This window comes from Pyrgilauda ruficollis, unplaced genomic scaffold (genome assembly GCF_017590135.1).
Source record: "Pyrgilauda ruficollis isolate IOZ18807 unplaced genomic scaffold, ASM1759013v1 scaffold14, whole genome shotgun sequence".
Taxonomy (NCBI): Eukaryota; Metazoa; Chordata; class Aves; order Passeriformes; family Passeridae; genus Pyrgilauda; species Pyrgilauda ruficollis.
In genome coordinates, this window is record NW_024512543.1 from 7,411,371 (window position 1) to 7,427,524 (window position 16,154).

At 38.0% G+C, this 16,154-nt stretch overlaps 1 protein-coding gene across 1 annotated transcript in view; it reads left to right on the forward strand.

Moving 5' to 3' along the window:
- The window catches only part of SPTBN5 (spectrin beta, non-erythrocytic 5), a 90,856-nt gene that overhangs the window by 26,513 nt on the left and 48,189 nt on the right, over positions 1-16,154 (forward strand). The window contains exons 25-33 of the mRNA XM_041459965.1: positions 223-339; positions 897-1,060; positions 2,723-2,855; positions 3,684-3,829; positions 5,021-5,135; positions 6,987-7,097; positions 8,243-8,422; positions 11,976-12,179; positions 13,434-13,583. Coding sequence (XP_041315899.1) covers positions 223-339; positions 897-1,060; positions 2,723-2,855; positions 3,684-3,829; positions 5,021-5,135; positions 6,987-7,097; positions 8,243-8,422; positions 11,976-12,179; positions 13,434-13,583 — 1,320 coding nt within the window. The remainder of the gene's footprint in view (positions 1-222; positions 340-896; positions 1,061-2,722; positions 2,856-3,683; positions 3,830-5,020; positions 5,136-6,986; positions 7,098-8,242; positions 8,423-11,975; positions 12,180-13,433; positions 13,584-16,154) is intronic.

The following is a 16,154-nucleotide window of genomic DNA, read 5'->3' on the forward strand; positions in this document are numbered from 1 at the left end:
ATGTTCCACTGATATTATAACTTTGTTATCCTGCACTGAAGTCTTCCATCTGTGATCTCTTCATTATTTTATGGTTTCACAGAGAAAAGCAAATTAAATATTTAATAAAACATTACAGTAAGCCTTACAGTGCACCATCTATTTAGAATTTATTAGGTAGGAAAAAAGAAGTCATTAACGTTTTGAAAGTTGAAGCTCTTTTGTTTTGTCTTTAACTGATAGTTTTTGATGAATACATCAGACCTGGAGGCTTGGATAGCAGAAAAATATCCACTTGTGACAAGCAAGGACTATGGTAAAGACGAAGATGGAACACTGAAACTCATCAAGAAACATAAGGTATTTATCTGCTTAGATTCAGTAGGCTAGCCCGATCTTTTGGTCCCTCTGCAGTCATAAAATTGTTTGTCTTATTGGTAGTTGGGTGCCCAGCCATCGACAACATTTTGCATTGACATACGTGTACATATGGATGCATTGATAGAAGAGATCAGTGCAGTTTGCTAACTTGGCTGGTAAAATGTAGTTTGGGGGAAAAAGAGGATGGTAAATATTCTTATATTCCTCTGAGGCTAAATCTGACTATCTGCTTTCAGTTCCAATAGATGCATGCAGAAGCCTTGTAATTGTTTCCTAAAATCAAAGATACAGATAAAGTATTAATCCAGGATTAATATTCCATCAGGGAATTCTAATTGTCTTTATTCATTTAATTTGTTTGGATTTCTGTACAATTTTTTTAAATGTTGCTAGAAAATAATCTAAAATTAATCAAGCCTTGGAAATGTCATGTCCTTCCCAGAAATATTTATTTTTCAACCACTACACCCTAGGCTGTTCACAGAGAGTGGCTGTCTCAGGCAACTGACTCTCAATTCACTGTTTTTCATTGTCAGGCACTGGAGCATGAGATTGCCATTTACCAAGATTTGTTGAAAGAACTGGGTGAAAGTGCCCAAACTCTTCCTCTTGTGGGCTCCATCCAGTATATTGAGGTTGATGCACCAAAGGAACAAGTTCATTCAAGGCTCCAGGAGTTACAGGAGCTAGCAGCAGCAAGGTATATACCAGAACTCCCCCTTGGATCCAAGATTAGATTCAAAGTCTACTGCAATCCATACAGGATATCTCCAGTTACTTCACTGGAATTTATATTCATTGTATTATAAATAAGTTATTCATTATAATTATAATGTTGTTGTTGTTATTAATTTTATTTTACTTCTATAATGTTATAATTAAATTATATTATCTCCTATTTTTAATTATAATTAGGAAATTGCTTGTTTCCATATTATAATTCTGTGCATTTATGAGCTTTTCATTTTACTAAACAAGACATCTGCAATTTATTCAAGGAGTTTTGCTACATATTAAGGATTTGATATTTACCAATTTCCTCTTTGTCTTTAATCATCCTCCTGTAAAGTGACTTGAGGTCCCAGATTCTGGCTTGCATTTGTGGTATTTAGAATCTGCTATCAATAGGAAAAAATATTATTAGAATGTTCCCTTAATGTTACCTGAAAATTACTTGATTTTTACATATTGTAAGGGAGACAATAATGGATACACTTATTTGTATACCCAGTGACTGTGCTAGTATAGGAAAGCTTTTACTCTTGAATTAATAACTTACTTTTAATGTCACTTTCTTGCAGTTATTATTACAGCAATATATTTACACCACAACAGTTGTATATATTTACAACACGACAGTTGGCTTGTACCAAGGGCTTTAACACTTCTAGTTTGTTTTCAGAAAGGAAAAAATGTATGAACAACTTAGATTTTTTCCCCACAAAAATTTCACTCAGAAAAGGAAGAGGGCCCTGCAAGCAGAATAACAAATCTGAATACTAGAATAATTAAACCTAAAGAAAGTGTTGGTATTTTACCTTTCATTTTTAATCTTGTTTACAGCTGACAAAGTAAAATCATCTCTAGAAAAACCTGTGAATGAAAAGTTCAGAAAAAGAAATAATCTAGAAATATCAAAATACATCTGTGTGTTGAACACAGAAACATTTTGTTTTCATTTTTCTAAGTGTTAACCTGGGTCTTGTGGTGCCTTCTTGGTGCTCTGGTTTGCAGCTCTGATCTGCATTCTCTTTGGGCTGGACTCTTAACAAGTTACATCTCTTGTGATGAACATTTGAAATTGATTTTTTTTTTTCCTCTGGAAGCCCTGTAACATGTCTGGCTGAATTATAAAATAATCTAGACCATTGGAAATATGTAACAGGTTGGAGCAATTCTACCAAACAAGCAATATGAGAATTGCATCCAAAGGCTTTCATAGCATCTGCTTTCCTGATGCTCAGGAAATATTTCTTTCTCATTTTCACAAGCAATTAAATTATCTTTAGAAAGACAGATCAAGACAGAGCTGGAAAAAAATAAAGGGGATTCTTTCTCATGGAAAGAAAAAAAACCAGCAAAAACAATAACAACAAACCCCAACTAAAATCAAAACCAGAGCAGAGAAAGAGCTCAGATAGGCACAGTGCTCTTCTGGGAAATTCAGCTCATGAGATGAGCATGACCTGGCTGACAGCTGTCATCCTACAATCATAATTTCCAAATTTGAGAAATAATCATCTCTTTCATTAGAGAAAATGAGTTTGGTGGTGAGAGGTTTTGGGCATTTGTTGAAAGAAAGTTACTGATAGCCCTTCTCTTACATTATCAATTATATTATCCTGTCTCCTTCCCACAACAGAGGGAAGAAGCTGGATGAAACTCTTGTCTTGCATGAGTTTCTACGAGAATATGAAGATCTGGAAGACTGGATCACTCAGCAGAAACAAACAGCCAGCTCTGAAGGCTATGGAAACGATTATGAACATGTTCTGGTGAGTATTTTGAGTAACAGATAAAAAAATCAAATAAACATTATGTAGTGAGACTGTAAACAGATACTAAAGTTGTCCTTGAAAACTTAAAAGAAGAGTAAGAAATAAGTATAACTAATTGGGAGATGGGAAGAGAAAAGGGTAAAGTGGATGGGAAGAACTGAAGAACAGGCAGCATTGCATCGTTACCATGAGGGCTGAGCTGTCTGAAACAACTGCATGCTAAATGTCTACGCCTTCAGAGAGCAAATATTTTCTATTTTTATTAAGTAGATATTTCAGTATGGTATCCATTTAGGGTGTTTTTCTTTTTTTTTTTTTTTATAATTATGGTTGCTGACATACAGACCTCTCTAGGTATACCTCTTCACATGGCATTGAAACCAACCCAATGCCAGCCTGTTAGAAATCACTACAGTTCAGCTGTTCAGAATCTTCATTTTTATAATTTATTTCAAAATAGCTTGTGTCCTAAACCTTAAAATCAGACTACATTATCCATTTACAGTACTGAATACACATTTGTATTCGTTAAGTAAAACCACATAATTTTATAATTGAAATTCATTGTACATAGAATGTTTATTTCTATCCCCAGTAATAATGTTTATGCCTCCCATCTGCATCCCAAAACTCATGTTTTGCTAAGAGTTTGAAGCTCCTCATGGTCTTTGAAGATAGAATCCAGTCATTCTATGAAGTTTCTCCATCTCTAAGTATTATCAGCTTATTACCTGTTTTTTGGCTGTGTTCTGATGAGCAGGTATGTTTGGGAAAAGAGAGCACTCAAAAGCGGTTTTCTCATTTTTCTTGTTGTCCCTTCTAAAGCAACTTTGTGCCAAATATGATACATTCCGACATCAGTTGGAAGCAGCTGGGAAGAGAGTTGTGGCTTTCCAGGAGCTGGCAGACAACTTGCTGAACCAAGGGTATTCTGAGGCCTGGGAAATTCGACAGATGCAGAAACAACTAAGGTAGGAGCCTTGTGTTAAGTATAGAATGCTTTGTCCTTTCCATCTGCTCTCCAGGAGGAGGAAGTAACAAGAAACTAGGAAGGGATAAGGCACAGCCTCCTAATTCTCTAATTGCAAACTATGTAGTTTGCTCACTGATACAGAGTTGCTTCCAGCCTCATTTAAAAATAAACATAATTGACTTGCTGTTTTGGCTTCTTGTAAATTGCTTTAGAGGCGCTTTACAAGGTGAACTTCCTTTGCCCTTTGAAACGGGATTACCAGCTGAGAGGCTTGGAGTTTAGGTGCTTTTTATTGCTTCTTGATTTTGAGTATGAATCCCATCACTCTGCAGAAAAACATGAAGATGCTCTGAGCTTCTTAGTTCTGGCATCAGTCCAATGGCCCAAAGGAGAAGTGTGTCTGCAGGCAGCTGTGGTCACCACAATACAAGAGAGCTATTAAGCTATTAGAGAGTGTCCAAAGGAGGCCATGAGGATGATGAAGGGCCTCAAGGGGAAGCTTCTCATATGAGGAGGGGTTGAGGTCACTTGGTCTGTTCAGCCTGGAGAAGACTGAACCTGTAGTGAGGCAAGACCTCACTACAGTCTGCAACCTTTTTGTGAGGAGAAAAGGAGGGGCAGAGGCTGATCTCTCCTCTGTGATGACCAGTGACAGGACCAAGGGAATGGCCTGAAGATGAGACAAGGCAGGCTTAAGTTGGGTATTAGGAAAAGTTTTTTTAGCCAGAGGGTAGTTGGGCGCTGGAACAGGCTCCCCAAGGGAGCAGTCACATCACCCTGAGTTCAAGAAGTGTTTGGACAAGGCTATCAGATGCATGGTGTGATTCTTGAGGTGCTCTGTGCAGGGCCAGGAGTTGGATTTTAATGATTCTTGTGGGTCTTTCCAACTCACACTGTTCTATAATTCTGTGACTCAGTCCTCCAAGTACCGCATATAAAACCTGAAAAGTGCAATTGGAGGGAGAACTCTTAAATAGGACCATTTCTTTAAGTTCCTGGAGCAGACAGGAGGACAGAGTAGGGTGAGAGACATGCTGCCATTCAGAGAATCACTCCAACAGAATTTAAAGGCAGGGATTAAAAACTAAGCAAGAACAGGTTTTGTTTTCAGTATTTCTTTAGACTGTTGGTCTCCTTTATTCCTAGATTAAATATTTTACATTGTTCTTTTCCCTATTCTACCTTGAAGGAACTCTTGGGAAGAACTGTTGGAAATGACCAGATTACGAGGTGAGCGGCTGAGAGATGCCGAGGCGATTCACAAATGTTACCAAGATCTGACAGATGCTCTGGCCCATATTGAGGTAAAAATTCATAGGAAAATCTCATATAATGCAAACTTTATTTCAGCTTGATTACCCATAGCATTAAAAAAAAAATCCTAGGTAATCCTTAGACACTTGACTGGTTACCTTATGAGAACCATTGGTAAAACCAGGTAGAGCTGGAGTTGCTGATCTGTGGGAAAAGCTGAGAAGATCAGGGCTTGCACTAAGGTGCCCCACAGTGCAATGCATACACTGATGTTGTTCGCAGTCATCAGGCCTGAGAAACTACTGCCTTACCATGGTGGTTCTTTGTACACTGTTGTAGTTTTATGTGTGCTGAAGAGCTCTCCTCTGAAAAAGGCATTTGTTTGGATTACAGTGACCATTAGCCTGGAAAGTTGTCAGGCAATCATGTGATCTGATGTGAAAAGCTGAGCCAAAAATCTTTTCCTCTCATTCCAGTGCCCAGTACTGGCAATAATTTCAAACAGTCCCAGCAAGAAAACTAGGGGGAGGAATCTCCCGAAAAAATCTTCAGCCTTCTGTTTTATCTGAACATCCTGAAGAATTTCACAGAGAAACCACATCCTTGCTGTAATGAGAGGTGTGGTTTCCCTAACGCAGATGTTTACAGGAGGCAGTGATCCAAGGGGTTCCACTGTTTGCAAGGCAACAGGCTTTGTTTGGTTACATGTGATGAATTTTCTTGTTTGTGCTGGCAGAGGCTGCCCTATTCAACCATGTTATTCCTTTGCTTCCCCTGTCATGAAGAGAAAATCAAATGTAATATTCCACCATTTACCAGCTGAGCTTTTCAGAACCTGGTGCTTATTTAACTTCAATGATGAAGTAGTTAATGCTGAGACAGTGCCAAGTAATGGTTCAAAAACACTTCACAGACCAGCTGCTGGTTTATCCCCATGCTGAGTTTGGTCCAGGCAACCACTACACCCTTCTTGCAATGCATTTTGTTAATAGCTTCACACCAGGGAGGGAGAGCAGTTATCTTATCCATCCCTTCCTGTGTACCCTGGTCAGAAGCCTACCAGGGAAAGCTGTTCTCAGAGGAGCATAGTAGTAGAAGATCTGCTTAAGTCACCAGCTCCGGTGCCGTTGTAGTATAGGCAACTACAACATGCATCTCCTTTTATAACACCTTACCAAGAGGCATTGTTGGTATCCCAAACTAGCCTATGATTCTGTTGCAGAAATGCAGTTCTTCAATGGTAAGAAATGTTCTGCTAATTTTCCTTAAACTGACCTGGAACAAATTTCTAATAATTTTAGCAACAGTGCTGTTGGCCAGCTGAAATGCCTTTTCTTTTTACATGCATTTCCAGTGCGTGTCTGGGTAACAACTACATCCATTCAGAACCTTTTCTTAATTAATAAAATATGTACATTTCCATTAATGCCGTGGTCCCTCCATTTCTCTCATCTTTACAGTAATCTCTCTTGTGCATCTATAACCAAAATTTTATCAAAGATGGTTCACAGAAAGACCACCTGTATCTCAAAGAATGGACTGGAACTGTTGCTTGTTAATGCTACTTTTAAGAATTCACTATCCCTGCAGTAGGTATTCAAGACTAATTCCCAACACAAAGACTGTAAGAAAAATTTTCTTGTATTGTCTGATCAAGGAAAGATGCAAACCTTCATTTCTAACAGTCCATTTGAATAGTTTAGCCATTAAGATATTTAGCAGTGAGTTACTAGGAGAGATTTTTCTGGCTTCCTTTTATCTGTCATAGTTGAGTAACTCAGAATGTCCTCAAGTGTGCAGTATGAGTTACAGTATCCAAAGTTATTTAATGTAGGCGTGTAGTGAGTTTTGCTTGGAAACAGGAAAAAAATCCTAAACTTTCTCTGATTTCTTCTTTCTAGGAGAAGTCCAAAAGTATTCCAGATGATGTTGCTAAGGACATGAGAGGTGTGCAAACCCAGCTCCGGAACCACGTGGCCTTGGAGCATGAGCTCTCTGGGAATGAGCAGCAGGTAATGACAGTCATTTGTGGTCTTCAATGTGTAGCCAATGTTCAAGTGTCCAAGATAAGCATAATAATCATTTGGTATTGTGAACCAAATTATTACAGTCTCTCACAGAAAGCCTGGAAATCTGAAAGCCTGGAAAGTGATTTTCCTTCATTTTCTGGCATTTTTTATATAGTCAAGGTCTGATGGCAGTGATAAAGTAGGTAATTAAAACTTTTCAAATAAGGCACATACTGTAATAACTACTGACTATTGAAGAGATTCACAGGGATATTTTTGATCATAGTTTCAAATGTAGGATTATGCCAAGCTTTGTGATATGCGTATTGTCTTCTTCAAAGTATTCCAAGTAATTACAAGGAAAAATCCAGAATCAGTTTTATGTGCAGAGAACATTAATATCAGTTCAGATTGGACTGTGAGGAAAAAGGATGGAGCTCACAATACAAATATGTAAATATAATGTAAATAAATGTCAATTTTACAAATATGTAAAATTTTATGCAAACAGGTACCTTGTATATGGGAGACCTGGTTGGCTTCAAGAAACCAATAAAACTAATATGAGTTTTCACTCCTTTGTTTAATACATGTAATGTTATACAATAGTATATACAGTGTAAAACACAGCATGAGATTACTGAGATTACTGAATTTATCCCAGTATTACTTATCAATGGCCTCAAATATTTTGGCCTTGGGGCAGTAACATTAGAATTGATCCCATCAGCTTCTCATTAATTTTAAGGGTAAAAAGGCACAAGACTTGCATGAACAGAATGTAGTCATGGTTAAGCTATATAGTCAATGAGGAAAAAATTGGTTTGCTATTACTTGCATTATAATAGCAATTATAATATTACTTTCATTATTCATATAATAAATGGTGTAGTAAAAAAGGGAAAACAAATCTGCCTCTGAAAAATCACTGTTGTGATGAGCCTTGGCAAACACTGGATGTCACTATTACTCCACACAACAGACATTATAGAAGTTTTTGTTTAATATGAGAAAAGTTAAGTCAGAAAATGTTGCTTGAATTGTATTTTCATGTACAGGAAAGACAGCCCTTATCAGAACTTTTCGAATATTAGCAGGATCTCCATGATGCTCTCCTTCTTACTCTCTTCTTTCACCCCTGTGTACAGCTGCAGGAGCTGATCCACTCTGCAGATGGTGTGCTGCCCCATTGCTCCCAGAGGCAGGTGGAAGAGCTGAAGGCAAAGCAGCTGGCAATAGTGACCAACTGGAAAGCCCTGAAGGCCAAAGTGGAGCAGCGCAGGAGACTCCTGGAACAAGCCTACAAGCTGTATGGGTTTCAGGCAAATGTGAGCACCTCTGCCCTTTGTCCCTCACTACTTGGGGAAGGTTGCCTGCAGTGGGTGTGATTCAGAGGTGCACTTCCAAGCTGGAAAAGGCTGCAAATGCTTTCTGTGTTGTCTATCAAGCATTTGGTGCTCATGGATATTTAGAAAGGTGTTAGAGGATAAGGATCTTTTTTATAGGATAAGGATTTTTTACCTTCTATAAGAATAGAAGCTTCCATTCAGAGGTGTAAGGAATAATTGTCAGCTGTCAGAAGCACTCACTGCTTTGCAGGAGTAGCAGTAATCTTCAATTTCCACTGAGTAAGAGTGACAAAAAGAGATGTTACTCTCCCATTTATAATGCATAAAAGTTTGTTCTCTCTCTCAGGGCATGCAATAACCCTTGGTTAACTTACTCACTGATTTTTGCACTAAGCTCTCAAGCTGCTCAAACAGTGACATGGATGTACCAGCATAGCATCATAAACAGCAATGCACAGTATCTTTTTCTCCAAAGAACTCAGCAGGTCACTGAGCTGTGATTTGCCATGGAATACTTTGCAAATGTAGTCTCAGTGAAGGTAGTTGAGCTACACCACTGCAGATCATTATTATTGCTGCAAGCCCTGTAGGTGCTAAACCAGCATGAGTATCCCCTTACATCATGAAGGGAGTTGCTAATGCAGATTTCAGTAATGCATTTACATTCTTTTATTCTTGACCTGTTCCAAGTAACGATTGTGTCAATTCAAGATACTTCTGGTACTTCCCATTCTGCTTCCATTTTTAGTGGGAAGCAGGGAGTGTCCAGAGGATGTTCACCTGGAAAAAACTTGCTGCAAGTTTGTCTTAGGGTTGTGATCTGGGATCAAGACCACAACAGAGTGTACATGGTTGTTTTTTTTTAGTATGAGAGGCTTCTGCACATTCAATTAATCCACTCTTCTAAGTGTTTAAATCAGCATTACCTGTCATATTTTATATGGACTGATAGGAAGAACAAGGCAAACTTTTAGAATGTATTCTTCTAACATATATTGGATTCTTGAAGTCTTCAGCCTGGAGGCATTTTCATCAGGAGGTGGATCTTTGTGGATTTGACCATTAAAATGTAGTCACTCAGAGTTCACTTCTTTATTGATTTACTTCATAACTTACATCACAGATTTAGTTTTTGACTTCAGGTAAAAAATGTCAAGTTGTCCCCATCCTGTGGGAGTGTTATTCTAATTTTTATTCCCGGAATGATGCAAAACACCTTTTGTTTGTATTTTGTCTGAAATGTGTGATGCATCCTGTGATCTGAATGACAAGTCTATAGCTCATGTCTTGCTCTGCCAGTGTGTCCTTTGATCTTCATTACTCTTGACATCATAAAACAAAATGACAAAGCCATGTCACCATATTTTATGCCTCAGGCAACTCCCTGTCTCTTTGATGTCAGGCTGATGGCAAGAAGTATTCCCAGTCCTCCCAATTTTCACCTCCTTATGTGACAATAATTCCTGAAGTGAAAAGCTGGTTCTGCAATTTGGTAAGCCTGTCTTCCTGCCCAGATGGGGCAAGGCAGGATCATGCAGCCATGGCTAATAACTGTAAGAATTTCTGAAACTCTACAGTAGGTTAGAGCAGCTTTGCTGCAGAATATCACCCAAACTACTGAATGCAAAGAGGCAGCTTTGCCTTTCCTCTTTCAGCTGTGCCTTTTTCATTAAAAAATATACACAGATTAAGTGAAACAGACAAACAAAAAATCAATTTCCATAAATTCTGAGAATTCTGCACAATCATTTAGTGTATCTCCTCACACTTCATCAACTACAATTTTAATGTGATTAAATAGCAGAGCTGAGCCTAACTGGCAACACACAGCACAGCAGAGGGCTTCAGATCTTCCATGGAACTTTGTCAAGGAAGATGAGTGTAGACACAGACTCAAAGTATTTCTGAATGATCTGAGGCTCTTATTGTGAATTTGGGCTAGGAGCTGCATGATCAAAGTCAGGCTCTGCTTTGGAGTTTCCTGCAGACTGATGCCTACTCTATCCTTAAATATTGCTGGCAGTGGTAGTCCAGTAACCTCTTTTTGGCTCTTGACTTGTTCCATGGCATTGTATATCCTGAGGCTTATGGATTTTTTCCTAATGCTTAGCTCAAAGTCTCAGGGAGTTTTAGACATTTGCAGTGCCAAGTGTGATGTCAGTGTCCACAGTGACATCCAGCTGTGTGAATGAATTAGTTCTACAAAGGGAAATGATGCCAACATGTGTGCACTACCATGGGCCCCTTTAAAATGACCACAGTCTCTTTAAGGAGTCATTTAGTAGCTGTGTTCACTGGCTTTAAAAAAGCAGTGTCATGCCTTTGAAGGCTAAAGTCAGGACCCCAGACTGGCCAGTTTCAATTTTGTCGTGCTTTTCTGAATTTTTTTCCTAGCTGTCTTTACAAGATTTTCATGATGTGAACAAAAATCTATGGGCAGAATGGAGCAGCCAAGAATCTATTTCCATTACATAGTTTCCTTCAGTGAAAAAGCCAGCAACCATTTAAAAGAGAAACAAAAAAATTTAGTTTTCGGCAATGAAAGAGAATTTTTATTCAGCACTTACTATAAATAATAGTATTTTAAAATACATTTTATAAACCTGAAAGACCATTTACTACCTAAAAATTTAATCAACTAATCCACACTTGGTTAAACTAAAAGAAATTTAACCATCATATATAATCCCTTGTATATCCCTTGCAGTCCTAGTTTTCATCAACTGACACATAAGAGCAAAACTCCTACTGCAGATTCAAATAAGATGCCTAAAGTAAGAGAGTGTTGAAGATATAGAATCAAATGGAGAAAAAGACATACAGAGAACATAAAATTATTTTTACTTGCACAGTTTTCTTCAATCACAGTTAAAAAAATAAACTTCAGGGATTTGTTTTAGCATTTTCATGCTCATAATTGTTTCAGACATTTAAAGTTATTGCAAATGTATTTATTGGTTCATCAGATTTTGAAAGTAAACTAGCATGACATACTTGTTCCTCCCAATCTCAGTCCTATAGTCCCACATACATTATATGCTTATGCAATTTCTTCTGATCTGTGATTTACCTTTTTCCACTTCTATTAGAATGCATTTTTTTTTCACCTGAAAATTCTCACTCTTGTTTTAGAATATGTGCATAACCTAATTTTCAAATAGACTTGTATTAGCCAAAGCTTTCACAGAAATGTAGGATGATACTGGTTTATCCTTTATGAGGGAATAACATCAGAAAATACTTTAATAAAGATGGATTTAAGGGCAATAAACGATATTATGCTGTCACTGATGTGATATGACAGTTTGATTATTACTACAAACCGTGTAACAGTATATAGGAATTTCTGCAGTTGTGTTATCCATCCTTATAAAATTCATAGAAATACTGCAAGCACTAATGAAATATTTTATTTATCTATGATTTTATTACCTATTATTCACTTAAAGTTGAAGAGTCAGCCTTAGATTTTCCTGCCTGCTAACCTAAACTTGAGCTCTAACCTGAATTTTCATGTTTTCTGGGGTTCCAGGTGTGGGATTATTTCTTATGGACAGCAGAAATAATAAGGGAAATGAGAGCCAAGGAGTCTATTCGGGACATATCCACTAGCAGCCTGAGACTCACCCAGCATCAGCAGCTACTGGCAGAGATCGAGGCACGAGAAGAGAAGTACAGTCATGTTGTACAGCTAGGACAGTCCCTCTTGCAAGATGAGGAAATGCCATCAAAAGAGGTAATTGAAACTCCTCTGAGCTCAGTCGTACCTATTCAGCGCCGGACCCCAATGTAACCGTGATTCTGTTTTGTATCACAATGTGAGATACAAGGGTACACTTACTTGTCCCTCTGCATGACCCACATTTGTCTCAGTATGTGACCTATCTTAGACACAAAAACATCTGTTCTATTTCTAACTACAGCAACAGATGTGTGGAAGCATCTCCTGAAGGTCCCCTGCAGCAAATCTGGACTTCTTCAAGAAGTTCACCAAGTTTTGAGCCCTGGAGTCAATTCTGCCAACTTCCCAAACTGGATTTTCACACAAATGCTACACTTTGTATTACAGTGGTAGAGCCACACCAGGGCAGTCTGATCAAAATTCTGTCAACCAAAGAATGAGAACACTCAAACATATGAGAGAGTTTAAAGATTGATTGAAACATTTTGTAGAAAAAAAATACACAAGAAAATATACACTACTAAAATATACTCCCTAGAAATGAAAGATTTAAATCAAAATGTCAGTTGACTCAAGACAAATAGCTTCTAAGATTCTTACAGCATTTATTTCTTTTCCAGTACCTACCACCTCATTTCTCACCTGATAATTCATTGACATGTCTCTTGAATACCTTCAGAAAAATGCAGAGTTTCTGCAAGTTACTCTCCCGTCTCACCAAGCTGTTTCCTGAAAAATTGCTGAATATTGCACTGTATGACTATGGTAGCAAGAAATCTTGATGACTTTAAAGTCCTTTGCCTGTAGAAAAAGGCAGGGAAAAAATCATTCATAGAAGGCCTGTGGATATACAGTGTTTGAAAGCTGAAGTTGTATGAAGTCCAGCCTTGTGGCATGAATTCACTGACTAGAAGGATATGCTATGTTGATAATTTATGTTTTAATATCTATATTAAGATATTATAAGTGCTGTAATAGCACTCTTAATGGTTAAAGATAATGAAGAATTATGATCTAATTCTAGAAGTCATACTTGAGAAACAGTTACCTTTCTTTGCTCTTGGTTTGGACTGCTATATATGCTGTAAGAAGCACTTCTCTGTTGCAGAAATGAGGCAACTCTGATTATGTCCTTGCCCAAACAGTAGTGCTAGAACTTGTTCTACTTTTTTTTTTTTTTTCTGTTTAATAATTTTGTAGCAATTTAAAGGGATTATCCACCATTCCACTTAATCCTCTCTTCTGTCAACTTACCCAGATCATGGATATAATGAACAACACAAGTTTTTAATTGGAATTTTTTTTCAGATTCAGCAGAAGCTACAGGCATTGTTGGAAGAGAAGAAAAATGTATACAATGCATGGAGACAGAAGAAGGAGTGGCTGGAGAAAATACACCAAGAACAAATGTTCTACAAGGATTGGGATCACCTTGACATGCTCCTGAACTCACAGGAGGTGAGCAAATTATAAACTTGAAATAAGCAGTTAAAACTCTTCAAGCATGTAAATTCTTTCAAACTAAAAAGGGTGCTAATGTTCACCTACATCTTGAAATCCTTGTGCCTGTGTACAGAAAAGACAGTCTCTTTTATTGGTATTGTTTGTGTTGTGGTATCACTTGGAGACTGTAGCAATGTGTAAGAAGCTCACCTTTCTCATGGGGCTTAGGTGTGGAACAGAAACAAGTAGATGATCCTTACCTGAAAGATAATTCACTGTGAATATACCTAAGATGGATCATATAAGCATCACAACAGAAGAGGGAGACAAGAGTCCAGTATTGGTCCACTTTAAAAACAGATCTCAGCTTGCCATCTGCTTAATCACTGGCAAATTTGGTAGGATTCGAAGAGAAAGAAAATTGTAAAGTGGGTTTGAAGGAATTTTACTTTGCAGATGTTGCTGGAATTCTCACTTCAGGATGAGAATTATGCTGGGAAAATGCAACTAGTGGAAAATGGATGTCAGCAGTGTGAGTTAATATAGGAAAGTGAATTGACTTTTCGATTCTGCAAGGGCATTGATAGGAGTGTGTAGAACAATGAAAGAATTTGTATGGAGTATTAACTTCTGTTTGATGCAGTTGAGAAAAATGAGCTAGTGAAAAAGGCCGTCTCATGAAAAAAAGAGGGCAGATATAATCAATGCAAAGAGACAGAAGGATGTTCTTATTATCAGCATTTTGCAGCTCTTGAAATAGTTTTCTTTCCACCATTATTGAATTATATTTTGTCTTTCTTGCACTTTCTTTGATTCATGTAGCTATTTCAAAAGATTCCATTTCAAGGTCTGGCATTTGCTATTACAAAACTGAGTGCAGTCACTCTGAAAATGCATGAATTGATAGACCGCTGCAATTGTGCTGAGACTTGGCATGCAAACCACATCAATGGGTTGCAGGTTGCCAAACTGAAGGATTGGTGCAATGCTGGAGGAGGTTGCAGCTCTGGGTAATTTTTCATTAAGGAAAAATAATTCTTAATTCTCCAAGACCACTCAGAGCAAAATATAATGGCTCTCATTTTGCACTGAGCTCTGTTTTCCGCCAGCGCTTTGTCACTGGCACTAAATCCTTTTGGAAACTGACTCTGACCTGGGCCATGCAGTATACTTAACCCCTTGTGGCACATGGGCCTGGAGCTTTCTGCTACTCCTTCCTTGAAGGAAATGCATGTCTGCATAGTTCTTTATAATTGGTTCTTTTGGTAAGTGTGACCTGCATTCTGGATTTCATGACATGAAGCAGAGAGTTTCCCCTAGGTGTAAAATATTGCACAGTTCTACCCACTATTTGTTGCTTATATAGTAAATGACATGATTTGCATTATATCTAGCTCAATTCCCTACCAAGCAGTGGTACATCATTGTTAAGCTCCTGCATAGGACCTTATCAGGAAAAATGTAAATGCTACAAGTTTGGCAACTGTATTTTTTTCTCTTTTCGTTAAATGGATATCAGCCAACACACAGAGAGACGCACTATCACTATAGCATCTGCTTTTCTCTATGTAATGCAGGCATAAATGTGTAGGAAGCTACTGTGGGTAGGTGATTTTTTTGCCCCTCACTTGTGAGTCCTGGTTGCAAAAGTCTGTATTGCTCATAGGTGAAAGGGTAATGCATCTGGCATTTCTGGTATGGCCCCAGAATTTTCTCTACAGGTCAGTGGCACTTCCTATTACTACTTTGTTCAGATGAATTTGCCATTGCCATAGGCTGTCACAAAATGGCTGGATGTTCATCAGAAGCTAGGTAAATTCTCCTGGTGGGATCAGACACCAGAAGTCTGTTCAGTCAAAGCAAAGCCTGAGAATGAAGATTGTGACCTTGAGGACCATGAAGAGCAGTTCTGTTATCAGAATCTTTTTCCCACAGTATCCTCTCTATGAACTTCCAAGGAGTCTGGTGCTTAGTTTTTCTCACTGACACTAAGCATCCAGAAGGTGGAACAGTAAAGTGAGGATAGCTGGCTGTCCCTTCCAGCAGATCTTTACAAAGACCACACTTTACAGTCAAGCTGTCTTTTGCAGCTGCTGCCATCTGCCATGTAGATCAGAATAAACAATTTGACAGCAGAGTGATGTTCCTTAGTCACTACTTGTATTTCACTTTTCTTCAGCTGAAGAACTCTTGGGAGAGAAATCTATTCCTTTTGGATTGAACTCTGTTACTACTACATAGAGTTAAAATGTGGCTGCATAGTGATACAGACAAGCAGGATGATAGGAAAGCAGTTTTTTTCAAACATGTTTTTTAAAAAGAATTCAGCCAGGACATCAGCTGAAGACTCTCAAACCATTTTCCCAATGGGAATTTCATCATTTGCTGCTTTCAGAAAGGACAAAAGCAAACACACATTCAAAAAGAATTCCTATCAGGCAAACAAATGGAAGCAATCTCTCTGCCCTTTGCGTTTCTTCTGACTTTTGCATTTGAGTCAAGACTGTTACGTGCATTTCACTTCTTATGTCTGCAAAATGTCTGTGTAAGGAAGCATGCCATAATTTTTCAATCCTATTTTGGCTG